At 35.3% G+C, this 12,934-nt stretch overlaps 3 protein-coding genes across 4 annotated transcripts; 2 read left to right on the forward strand and 1 right to left on the reverse strand.

Moving 5' to 3' along the window:
* The first annotated feature begins 2,260 nt into the window (after positions 1-2,260).
* LOC146911506 (uncharacterized) lies at positions 2,261-3,238 on the forward strand. The gene has a single exon (XM_085729523.1). It carries the CDS (start codon positions 2,261-2,263, stop codon positions 3,236-3,238), a length of 978 nt encoding a protein of 325 aa, XP_085585649.1.
* Positions 3,239-3,996: 758 nt separating this feature from the next.
* Positions 3,997-5,807, forward strand: LOC146911507 (uncharacterized). 2 transcript variants are annotated; one of them, XM_085726344.1, is made up of 2 exons: positions 3,997-4,257; positions 4,552-5,807. In XM_085726344.1, exon 2 carries the CDS (start codon positions 4,634-4,636, stop codon positions 5,552-5,554), a length of 921 nt encoding a protein of 306 aa, XP_085582470.1. In that variant the 5' UTR covers positions 3,997-4,257; positions 4,552-4,633; the 3' UTR covers positions 5,555-5,807. The 2 variants fall into 2 exon arrangements, with proteins under 2 accessions (XP_085582470.1, XP_085582471.1); XM_085726345.1 differs by having other exon boundaries at positions 4,034-4,257; positions 4,566-5,807.
* A 2,819-nt stretch (positions 5,808-8,626) lies between these two features.
* Positions 8,627-12,125, reverse strand: LOC146911508 (Protein prenylyltransferase superfamily protein). The gene is made up of 9 exons (XM_085725396.1): positions 11,813-12,125; positions 11,629-11,693; positions 11,046-11,094; positions 10,346-10,440; positions 9,836-9,921; positions 9,659-9,718; positions 9,476-9,557; positions 9,184-9,297; positions 8,627-9,032 (listed from the first exon to the last, which is right to left on the reverse strand). Exons 1-9 carry the CDS (start codon positions 11,997-11,999, stop codon positions 8,862-8,864), a joined length of 909 nt encoding a protein of 302 aa, XP_085581522.1. The 5' UTR covers positions 12,000-12,125; the 3' UTR covers positions 8,627-8,861.
* Between the last annotated feature and the right edge of the window lie 809 nt (positions 12,126-12,934).

The raw sequence follows: 12,934 nt of genomic DNA on the forward strand, positions 1-12,934 counted from the left end.
ATATGCAGCTATATTATGCGAGGAGTCATTTGATTTTTCTTTCCATTCTCTCTTAAGTAAGAATTAGATAATCCATAAGTCCTAGCTCAACTGACAAAAATGCCGAAATTGTTAGGCCGGATGCCATGACCGGGGTTCAAACCCCGATACCTCCACTTATATGTGTGAGTTTATAATGGCTTTGCCATTTCGTCTATCTACCAAAAAAAAAAAAGAATTAGATAGAACATCACAATATAGAATAGTATATCACAAGGCATAATAACATATGACAAACTTTTATGGAATTCGTCATTTTTTTTGTTTTATACGATTTTTTTATAAACAAAAGACTATTTTAGTATTTTAGACAACTTGTATTTATGACAAAAAGTTATGTTGTTATTTAGTGAGTCGCAATAATTTCAATTTGTGTCTTGTCCCTTACCCCCAATTCATCGTGTCATAGTAACAGTTTTACAATCAGACACTCTACGATGTCCTGTTATATCCTACATTTTGCAGCAGATCAAATGCTTTCAGGATATATCAGAGTAAGATATTAACCATACCTATATCAGTTTGATTCCTAAAGTATTCAAACCTGAAGTCCCCTATGATTTCCGTCCTATTAGCCTCTGCAATGTCATCCTTAAAATTGTTACTAAAACTCTAGCCACTAGAATTAAAACTGTTCTTCCTTAAATTATTAATGACCAACAAAGTGCCTTCCTTCAGGGCAGGCTTATTACTGATAATTCTCTTATAGTTTTTGAAACCTTTCATTACATTAAAAAACCTAGAAGGAAGAATAATGGCTTTGTTGGCATTAAATTAGACATTGCAAAGGCCTATGATAGTCTGGAATGGAACTTCATTGAGAATACTCTTAGCAGTATGGGTTTTCCCTCTAAAACTATTATGATCATCATGAAGTGCATCAGATCAGTTACTTTCTCTATTCTTATAAATGGCCAACCAACTGATTCCTTTTCCCCCCCAAAGAGGAATTAGACAGGGGGACCCCCTTTCCCCTTATATTTTTATCATATGTGCTGAAGTCTTGTCTGGTCTCCTAACTAAAAGCCAAATTGAAGGACACATTCATGGCATTTCTATAGCTACAAATGCCCCTCCTGTGTCTCATTTACTTTATGCCGATGATTGTATTTTGTTTTGTAAGGCTAATCCAGAAGAGGGGAAGGCTATAAAAACCATCTTGGATCAGTATCAGGAGGCTTTAGGTCAAAGAGTCAACCTTGACAAATCTGATATGTTTTTTAGTCCAAACATCAGTCTGGAAGCTAAAAAGTTGTTTCAAGATCAACTCCCAGTTAATATCAGTGACTGTATTAATAAATATCTTGGAATGCCCACTCACTTTGGGCGTTCTAAGGAGCAAGATTTTAGTTTTCTTATGGAAAAAATTTGGTCAAAGTTAAAGGGTTGGAAAGAAAAACGCCTCTCATTTGAAGGTAGAAGTGTTCTTATCAAGGTTGTTGCCTAGGCTATCCCTACTTATATAATGAGTTGCTTTCTCATTCCTAATGGGGTTTGTGAGAAGATAGAAAGTGCCATCTGCAATTTTTGGTGGGGAAATTCTAGTAATAGCAGGAAAATTCATTGGATTAAGAAGGATAGACTATTTAAACCTAAATATGAAGGTGGACAGGGATTCAAGACTCTCAGAGACTTTAACTTAGCCATGTTAGCTAAGCAGGTATGGAGAATGCAGACTAATCCTGACTCCCTTTTGGCTAGATGTTTTAAAGCCAAGTATTTTCCAAACTCCAGTATCCTCAAGGCATCTATAGGCTGCAACCCAAGCTTTGCTTGGAGGAGCATTCACACCTCTATTATGGTTATCACTAAAGGAAGCTGTTGGAGGATTGGAAATGGGAAATCCATCAACATATGGAATGACAACTGGCTCCCCTTTCAATCCAATTTTAAACCTTACACTAAAGCCCCTGCTCAAACTACCCTCTCCCATGTTAATGACTTGATTGATAGCAATACAAATGACTGGAATCAAGCCATTATAGAGAGTACATTCTACCCTATAGACCAAATTCATATACCCCAACTCCCTATCATCAACAGCTCTGAAGAAGATGAGATTATTTGGATGCATGAACATTCATGGCAGTATTCAGTTAAATCAGGCTATAAAGCCCTTCAGATTTGGAAACAGGAATCAATTGATCAGCCTTCAACTAGTAATGAGGAAAATCCCCTATGGGACACTATCTAGAAACTACACACTATCCCAAGACACAAAATGATGTTATGGAGAGTTCTCAACAACACTCTTCCAGTTAGATCAGAACTCACTAACAGAGGGATCCATATATCTCCACTTTGCCCCAGATGCAATACAAAAGTGGAAACCTCAACCCACATTTTCATGACATGCCCCCTTATTACTCACACTTGGTTTGGTTCTAGTCTATCTATTCGGATTCTAGACCAGCCTATTACTGATTTTAGAGATTGGCTGCAACACATGATTTCTACAAATGATGCAGCAACTACAATCCAAATAGCAGCGCTTATTTACCATATTTGGTTCGCTAGAAACATTAAGGTTTTTGAAGACAGACACATACCTGAAAGTGAAATCATCCGGCAAGCTGAGATGAGCATCCAAGAATTCCTCACTGCGAACACTCTTGACCCTGACACCACTTCTCACGCCGCAACTGGTATCTCTCACTGCATGCAAACCCAGTTCCACTCCAACCATACCCTTCGCAGATCCTCAGCTACTCATCGCTGGTTGAAACCAGATCCTCCTTTCCTAAAGGCTAACAGTGACGCAAGCCTAAGCGAATCCGGATTCTGGGGGCTAGGAGCTATTATCAGAAATGAAGATGGGTTAGTCATGGCTGCTGCTACTTGGAAGAGACAAGGGTTTGAAGACGTCGACACAGCAGAAGCCTATGGCATCCTCTTAACGATGAAGTTGGCTATTGATTGTGGTTTCAGATCGATGATCTTTGAGTCCGACAGTGAAAAAGTGAGTAAGTTGTTAGAGAGAGAAGAGAGGAAACATAGGTCTTATGTTGGTAAACTTATCAATGAGATGTTAGATCAAAAGACCCTCTTTGATAGGTGTCGTTTTAGTTTCTGGGCCAGAAGTGGCAATCAGGTTGCTCACAAGTTAGCCCAATTAGCCCACTCTAGGCCCAACATAGTTTGGATAGAAGAGATCCCACATCAAATTGCTTCATTGTACCACCATGATATTATGATTTAATAAAAATCTTGCTTATTTCAAAAAAAAAAAAAAGTAAGCGTAAGCAAGTCATAATAATTATATATAAACCCCTAAAAATCATAATTAAAAAGAAAAGTTCGTAATATTAGTAATAATGTGGTCATAATATTATTAATAATGTAAATAAATAAAAATTCACATCGATCACTATTATAGATAGATATATTTTTCTCAAATTTATAGAATAAATTATGTATTTTCCATAAGTCTTAGTTTAACCGATAAAAATGTCAAAATCGTTAAATCGAACGTCCTGATCGGGATTAAATATTGTCCTTTGTTTGTATGCGTATTAAATTTGACTTTTTATATTTCAAGACAAGTTAGTAGTATTAATTAGGGGTATGTTTATGAAGGAAAAAAATAAATGCATTTAGTAATTTGAAAATGACGTTACATTTAGGGACAAAAATAAAGTCAAATAAGTGCTTAGATATAGGAACGAATGGAGTATATAAAAGAACAAATAATATATATGATATATATTGTGGTTCATATTATAAAATGAATAAAATGAGCAATGTTATTTGAACAATCATTAGTTGATAACTTATGGGACAACTATATATTCACAAAGAAAATGTAGGTATTGACACACAAATCAAAGTAATAAAGAGATCAAAGTTAAAGTATGAGATAAAAAGTTATAGTTGTTACAAAATGGTTGTATAAATATCATTTCTTTTATAAAATAAATATATTAATTAGTAACTAAAGTCACTAAATCTAAAAATAATAATTTTTGTTATACTACTGTGATAGTAGTAGTGGTGTACTGACACTAATACCTTTTTCCCTCCCCCTCACCTCACTCACTCCTGCATCAGTGGCGAGTAGTTGTAAGACTAGTAACCTCCCTTCACTTTTATTTATTTTTACTCATTTTCGTTCGTTTCCGTTTTCTTTTTCACTCTCTCTCTCTCTCTCTCTCTCTCTCTCTCTCTCTCTCTCTCTCTCCCTTGTTCGGATCGTGTCACCATCGCCATCTTCTTCTTGAGGTTCGTTCGTTCTTTCGTTTTCCTTTTTTTCCGTTTTAATTTCTTTTTTATATATTCATCTATCTATAATCTATTCTACTATTATTATTATTATTATTATTAGTATTCTGCTTTTTCTTTTTTGCTTTTGAGTTTTCAGAGAACAAACATTGACAGTGAAACTAGTTTGCTACTTTTTCCTTTTTGTTTAATTTGACACTGAAACAAAACATTATAAAAATTTGTCCTTTTTTGTTGTTGTTCTTGTTCATCCAATTCATAACCATTTTTTCAATCCTACGGTGTCTGACACAGATTTTGCAATTAAGGTAACATTCACTGTTCTGGGTGCTTTGGTGGGTCTCCATCTGTTTGTTGAAAAACCTAAACCAACAAAATGAAGGATTTTCCTTCTTGTTTTGGTGAAAATGGTGTTCAAGTTGCAGATTCTTCGTCATCGTCTTCAAGTGCTGCTAGAAATGCTCAGAATAACATGGTTACTTGTGTTTACCAATGCCGAATACGCGGTAGGTCGTGTCCGATTACTGTCAATTGGAGTAAGAATTTGGTGGGTCAACTTCTCACTGTTGGGATCCATGATTGTCTTTGTAAGGTGGATGTTAAACCTTGGGTTTTTTCTAAGAAGAAAGGTTGCAAGAGCCTCGAGGCTTTTTCTGCTAAAATTGATGTCTTTTGGGATCTATCTTCCGCTAAATTTGGTTCTGGGCCGGAACCGTTGGGAGGGTTTTATGTTGCAGTTGTTGTGGATCGACAAATGGTTCTTCTTCTCGGGGATTTGAGGAAAGAAGCTTTCAAGAAAACAAATGCTGTACCGTTGCCGTGCAGTTCCAATGCAGCTGTTTTAGTTGCCAAGAAAGAACATGTTTTTGGTAAGAAGTTGTATGCTACAAAGGCTGTGTTTTGTGATAATGGTCAAATTCATGATCTTGTGATTGAATGTGATACTGCAAGTGGTGTTACTGATCCGAGCCTTATAATTCGTCTAGACAGCAAAATTGTGATGGAAGTGAAGCGGTTGAGATGGAAGTTCAGAGGGAATCATACTATCCTTGTTGATGGCCTTGCAGTGGATGTTTTCTGGGATGTCCATAATTGGCTCTTTGGTGCTTCTCTTGCGGATGCTGTCTTTATGTTCAGGACGTGCCTCTCCGGGGACAAGTTGTGGACTACACAAGCACAACCCCTTTCTTCTGATAATGATAGTCTGCTGCAGTGGTCTTTTTCCGAGAGGTTTTCTGAGACTAGATTTCCGGATCTTGGTTTCTCGCTTATTTTGTACGCCTGGAAGAACTTGTAAAGATGCAGAAATCCACCATATATTTAATACTAACAGACATCTTAGTGAGTTTTCTATTTATCAACCATGTCACTGAAATACAGTCGACAGAAAGTGAGTCCTTTAGGTTTGTTTCTTTCGATCCACCTGTTAAATTCACATCTTCGATTTAGCTAATTAGCTGAGCTATTTGAACAGATCAGTTTTTGTTTTGGAAATCCAAAAGGCTGTATATTTGTCTTGAGGTGTTAATTTAAGGTCTATTTGATTTAAAGTTTGCTTCTTGTGCTTTTTAGCTTATTACATGTCCATTCTTTTGATTAGTATGTACATACATATTAATTAATAATTATACACATTTCCGAGCTGTCGAATGTTTTAACTTCTAGTGTTGAGAAATGAGAATTTATTTGATCAAATATGTAATGTGGATACTCCAAACTGATAATGCATCATTATTACAAAATTTCTGCAATTGTAAGCTAAGGGGAGCTGAGGTTGAAGGTCGACTAATTACAATGTTACTGCTCTTTCTTTTTTACGACTATTGGAGGCTTTCTTCTATGCTGAGGCAACTGAGATGATGAAGTTATCATCAGTCTCTAGATCATTAATACTTGACTTGTTTTGTACACTACACGTGAGACATGATTGTGAATATTTTGCGCAAATTGGGTATCAGATTCTGACCAATTATATATTAATATGCTGTTAGAGGCCAAATATCATTTTAGTTTACTCTATCTAGACACTCCATTCTCCCATTGTTTGTGAATCATTGTTGTTTTTACATGCTGAAACTGAAACATTCACCCGCTCATTGTGACCTCTTAAAGCCATATTAATATTCATCTATTTTTCTGCCATGTAGCTTGTCTGTTGTATGATTCTTTGCTGCAGGAGTAGACATGCTAAACCTCGTGCAGATGAAATCTATTTTCATCTAATTAAAAAGAATGATAATTTCTTAAGATTGTTAGGTTACATTCCAGCTGCGAACCTCGTGCAGATGAAATCTTCTAACTACGCATGATATATAGAAAGCTCCTGCTTATTGATATTTTCATTATCATACTCCAACACAGGCTAGAACTTCACACTCCTGTGTATCCCTTTGATTAAAAAAAAAAAAAAAACTGTAGCACTGCAGAATCTCTTTTACGCTCTTGTTAATCCTAACATGTAGATATTTTGTTATCCTTCTTTATCCCTTAAACCATGAATAAATAAACTAGACCTCCTTAAAAACATATACACATGTTTATGTACTCATGCTCCTAAGGGCTGTCATCCACATCTACATGATTTGATCGTTTGGGACCATTACCAAATCTTGTACCCTTTAAAGCCTTCTAAATAATTGTTGTCAGCAGAGAACCGGATATTGTGGTTTTCAATCATCTAGCCAGTCATTTTCTGCTGATTCCTTTATCAGACTGTTCTACTTCTACATGGTTTAGTTCTTTGCAACTTGGGACGTAATTTTCATTTGTTGATATATGGCTGAAGTCAGATGTATATCATCATTTCTAAGAACATCTGTTACGCTGCAAGAGAATAACAGAGGATAGCAATCCAAATTCAGTGTATCAATCTCCTATATTGCAACCCCCTTCTTCTTTCTTACCTGCATATTTGTTATTTAAGGTGCCCTCTAATTTAGACGAGATCTGCCAACAATTTTCATAGTCTGGTACATTTTCACACTTGGTTAGAAAATGTTTTTCGCTATCGGCATTAGCTCCAAAGTCAAATTGCTAGTACTGCAGTTTGCTGCATCTTCATTTGTAACTGTCTGCCAAGAATGGTGGTTAGTATTTGCCCTGTCTTACAAATGTTATAGGAGCTATGCCCTTTTTCCTTCCCAAAGAAAAAACAATGTATTATACAGACGAGTCAATAATGTGACCTCTATGCCACTGCTAGTAGCCAACAAGTGCTTCTAAGAGCATCTTTTTTTTAGGTAGTTGAAATTCTCAAATTAATAATCAAAGTTATAGACACACACACAATGCATATTAGACATGAATAATGGAAGTTAAAATTATATGAACTTTTAAAGTCTTTTAAATTGTTCCATTACGTACTAACTCAATTTTATGACACTTGATTTTCACTCTAACTTAATTTTACGGCACCAAGTTGTTTAATTTGTAAATATCACTTGTTTCTCTTCAATATCACATACTCTCCTGGCTTTACACTCAAATGAAAAAAGGCCAATATTTAAATGCTAGGAAACTCTCAATGCTCCTTAACAAGTACTACATTTAATAATAACACAGTAAAAAAAGTATACAAAAATGTAATAGAAATGAAAATAGTAAAATGTTATTGGAATTATTAGGCAGATGCCCTGAAATTGGAATAGACAAGACATTACTCAAAGAGTACCGGTTGACCAAAAGTAATGGCAAATTTTAAGGTTAAAAAAAGGGGACGGTAAGAAAACAGCGACTGATACGGATGCATGCCTTGCGGGATTGAGATGGTAGTGAGGTGGAGACCATAAATAAACCCATAAAAAGCTGATGTGTGCACCTCAAAAGCACTCTAGAAATAGAAAGAGACCCGCAATGAATGTCGTGTGTGGACAGGGAAAGAAAATAACAACTGTACTAACTAGACTGAACATCTCTGAATTGATCAAAAAAAGACGGAACATCTTTCATAGTTATTTTTTTTAGTCAACTTTGAGTTCGTACATTACTTCCAAGTGATCCTTATAAGGTCATTTTATACTTATTCAACTCAGTACACACTTTGCTCATATGGTAATAAGACAACCCTCAATCAATCTAATCTTTTTTGTCAAAAAAGGTAACCCGTTGCATGAAACAAATTTTTTATTTCAGTCATTCAATGCTACCGGGTCTGTATTTAACAAATTCAACAAAATCTATGCAGTACACTTTGCCGCTAGATGTTCCTCCAATGGTAGAAATATAAGGAACAGCTTCATTGTTCTGAAACCCTTTGGATGCTATAACAATATTTTTCTCTCAATTAAAAAAAAAACACTTATACCAGAGTATAAAAGCACTTCCATGGAAAACACAATGTCAAAAGTAAATTATACACTGACAACATGCATTAGGTAAGTTTTATCACTATTTTAGAGCTGCAATGCCAACAAAAGCTTCACATGTCTTTAGACAAATATTTATTACCGAAGGTAATAAAATACAGAACAAAATGAATTCTCATTTTAATATTGAAGAGAAAATAAATGAGGAATTCTAAATATGTTGATTCAAGCTATAGTATTGATCTAATAAAGTGTGCCAAAAAGTTTGTTAAATAACAACAATATTTAAGAAATGCTGCATCATGACGACAATGTTAAACTCTTCAAGGCAGTTGTAAGTTGAGGAAGCTTGTCAGGAGCTCTCTGCTTGTAATCCTTCTCCAACGCTTTGGCTGCTAGAGATTGTAACTGTGATCCTTCTTTATCTTCCTTGTTCTTCCCTTTTGTAAGTTGTGCAATAGCAGAAGTGCACTGGAGAATAGAAGCAAAACTCAATTTCAAGCATATATGTGAACAATATATGAAGGAAAATATGATATCTACTAACCAAAGCAGGACTATATTCAAATAACAGAATCGTGAACTTGTAAATGGTATAGAACCACAGAAAATAAACACTCACCAAGCATATACCGAAGAGAGCTCTGGTATTCTTGCCTCCAGTTAAGTCAATAGTGGATGCATAGTATTTCTTGGCAGTTTGGACATTTTCTAATCCACCAAGCGTATAAAGTACCTGGCAACACCATTTAAGTTAAAATAATGTTTTATAACTCTTTGCTAGGTAAACCCATACATCTCTAGGACGCAATATTCGGTGACTTGCTGTTATTAGAGTGAAGAAACCCGGGAGACGGGGAAGAATTTGATTTGACTATGATAAATTAATCCTAACTCATAGAGTAGATACTTACATCAGCATATGCTAAGTGATAAAGTGGTACAGTTGGTTGAGCTAATATCACTTCCTCGTAGCAAAATGCTGCTTGTTTATACCTAACAGGAAGACAAATAAAAAAAAAACACAAAGGCAGCTGAATAATTAGCAACAGAAATAAATCACTACGGAAAGAGAAACGGAAGAATAAAAATCATACATTTGCAGGGATGAGTATATTTCAGCTAGTTCTCTCCATGCATCGTGATCTGCCATGAATCTGTGAAAATGAGGAGAAAAAAAGTTCATATATATTTGGTCTGATGTTAGTTATAAGCAATATTTTCCTTTAAACGGTCTTCAATTTCAGATGGGAAAAAATTAACAGCTGTCTTACATTTCTAGATATTTATTAAGCCATTCAATAGCCCCAGAAATATTGCCTTGTGCCTTTGCCATAGCCACCCTCCTTTTATGGATGATCTGTACAATAACAAAGCCAAAAAAGAAAATTTGGTTATTGTTACTCAAGAAAGCCTAGGCGCAACAGTTGGAGTTGCTTCCGTGTGACGGGAGATAACAGGTTCAAGTCAGTCACAGAATCCGCCTCTTGAAAATGCAAAGTAAGACTACCATATTAAATATGCAATCGGTACAACCCTCCCCTAAATCCCACTATAGTGAGGCTCTATAGTATTAGGTTGCCCTTTTTGGTTTCATTACTCAACCAGCCTGGACTATTAGAAGGTTAAAGTGAAAGTATGTTATACATTAAGTCAAATTGACAAAACATCCAAAAATTAGTCATTGTTATAAGATTTATGCTTCATCACCGGGAGTAACTGATCAACTAACTGAATGTCCCCCCTCCCCTTTTTTCCCCGATAGTAAGGTTAAGTGAGTTTACTTGATCAAGAGGATTGTCCTCCAAAAGGCTTGAGTACGCTTTTTCTGCCTTTTCCCAGGAACCTTTTGCTTCAAGCAACATTGCCTCCAGCCTTCCTGTAATAATTAGTTACCAAAAATCAATTAAAGATACTTATTTGGAAATTTTCTAGTGGGAGCAAAAACAAGCATATGTCAAACAAACTTATTTGGATTTCAAACTGTATATGTATTTGCATTATATGATGTAGCATCCCTCTTGAAAGAATGGAAATCATCAATGTTAGTCACCCACCAATCCAAAAATTTGCTAAAAGAAACTAGAACTGGACATCAATAATCAGGGAACGGTGTGCAGTTGCTTGTGTTTTGGAACGACTAAACATTACACTTTGAGTATACTTGGAAAATTATCATACAGTTGTAGAAGTTTGAAATGTAAAGGATCAAGACCCAAAACAAAGATGCCAAAGGTTAATCATTGCAATTTCAAAATAGATTTTACCTAAACAACAGTTACATTTGCTACCTAGACAGCTGTTACATTTGCAGGGCTCTATCTAAGATCAGGCGCTTCCGCTTGTAATTTTAAATTTTTTTTTCCGTTAAGCTTATATTGACTCAAGCAGACAGTAGCAACTGTTAGGTTGATGGTGCTATTCTTTCAAGCAACTTAAATCCACAGCACGGTAAAGACGTAGAATAAGAAAGTATCAACTTACCAACTCTTTTGCTCTCCGGGAACCTCTTCCGAAGAGCCTTTGTGCAGTCCTGATAAAAAAGTAAAATATTATCAACTTCAAGCCATAAATTCTAAAACTAGAGACTTTTAATCAGGCATGAAGGAGACAAATGTAGCAAATCCTCAATTCAGGCAACATAAAAAACATGATGGACCACATAAAGGTATAAAGGTTTAGCAGCATGTTACTATCCACTATCCAAATTCAGAAATTACAAGAGCAAACAAGATTTCTATATAGAACCAGTACCATCTAACACATGGATCTCTCAGTATCTCCATATCATAAAAGAGTCAAGTGACAAGAGACAGGGAAGAGTCTGTTTGGATTATAAATAACTTATACATAAGCACTTATATGATAAGTCTTATGCTTTAATTAAGTTGTTTATCCAAACAGAGCCTAAGTTAATGAATAGAAAAACTAGAACCAGCTATGCATAAGATTCCCTAAATAGCATAGAATTACAAGTGAATTTCACGGCAACAAACATATATCCACAAAATTGAGTTACAAATGAGATTCAAAACATCAAAAACAATAATTAAATTAAGATCAAAACCTGAGCAACATCAAGACATTGACAATCCATAGCAGCAACTGCAACCTGCTCATACAAAGTCCATTCTGAATCAACAAAAAAACAAAAACAATCAATCATCAGAAAAACATTAAACCACAATTGGAAGTAGTTGACTTGCATAATCTTATTCACAATTAAACGAAATTTAGGTTTAAATTGATACCATCGGCGCCGAGTTTGGATCGGAGTTTGGAATCATTCAAGATGGACAATCCATGCTTGAGGACTTTATCAGAACGACGGACCTTGAGTTTTCTGACGAGGGAAAGATACTCCCAAGCTCCTCCGCCACCATTATCGACCTGAATTTCTAGATTCTTCAATTCAGATTCCTCTGTTTTCGTTACCATCTTTGCTGAATTCACAGATCCAAACAACAACAAATCGATTATCGCAGGCCGCACGGGTTTTAGATCGATTTGTTGTTATTGTTAATTGGAAATATCACTGTTTTTGCCAGCACCGCACACACTATCACTCACTCCTATACGCTACTACTAGTATATAATAATACTATACTTTTTTGCGATGGAGTATTCACTTTAGAATAGTATACGATCCGTATATCTACCTTTATTATGCCTTTTTTAAAAAAAAAAAAAATATATGTCTTTATTCTAGTATTATCTTCTAATTACATCGTTCGTTTAAAATATTATAATTGCAATTTTATATTTTCTAAAATAAAATATTATTTAAAACTTTTGTTAAATCTTATTATAACAACTTGCGTTTAAACAGATGTGTTCTTCTGTCTAGCTTTCTTATTATTATTATTATTTTACATGAGAAAAGAGAAAAGGAAGGGAAAAAAAACGGAAATAAACTGAGTCCTTGAAAAGGACAAGCTTAAGGCATTATCTAATAAAGTTGATGGTATACAATGAAGAGGTTCATTGAAAGTAATAAGATGGTCTAAACTGTTAGCTCTCATCTTAGCAGGATTGTCGACACAAAAATTCCTCTCTCAAAGGATATGATGAATCGAAATAGACCAATCTTTAACAAGATACATTCGAATGAGTTCTAAGAGATATGCATAATGGTGGAACCTAGTAGTTTCCTTCATTAACAATTTCACTACCTGAAGAGAGTTGGAGTAGCATGTGAGCTTTCTATATCCCGCATCCCAACACAACTTTACACTAGTCAATAGAGCTTGAATTTCAGCATGTAGGATATTTGAGATCCCTATACTATCAGAGAAACCAAGTTCAAAACTTCCGTCGTGCTTACGAATTAGACCACCATAACCTGCCTTTCCTGGATTTGTCAACGCGTTTTC

The sequence above is a fragment of the Medicago sativa genome, chromosome 7 (assembly GCF_051527215.1).
Source record: "Medicago sativa cultivar Bolivia chromosome 7, Bolivia_mono, whole genome shotgun sequence".
Taxonomy (NCBI): Eukaryota; Viridiplantae; Streptophyta; class Magnoliopsida; order Fabales; family Fabaceae; genus Medicago; species Medicago sativa.

Excerpts from the sequence above, each read along its gene's own strand:
- LOC146911506 (XM_085729523.1), top strand. The coding sequence starts at position 2,261 with ATGATGTTATGGAGAGTTCTCAACAACACTCTTCCAGTTAGATCAGAA.
- LOC146911507 (XM_085726344.1), top strand. The coding sequence starts at position 4,634 with ATGAAGGATTTTCCTTCTTGTTTTGGTGAAAATGGTGTTCAAGTTGCA.
- LOC146911508 (XM_085725396.1), bottom strand. The coding sequence starts at position 11,999 with ATGGTAACGAAAACAGAGGAATCTGAATTGAAGAATCTAGAAATTCAG. Across the intron at positions 11,095-11,628 it reads AATGTCTTGATGTTGCTCAG|GACTGCACAAAGGCTCTTCG; the intron begins GTTTTGATCTTA and ends CTTTTTTATCAG. Across the intron at positions 9,922-10,345 it reads AGGACAATCCTCTTGATCAA|ATCATCCATAAAAGGAGGGT; the intron begins GTAAACTCACTT and ends GTTATTGTACAG.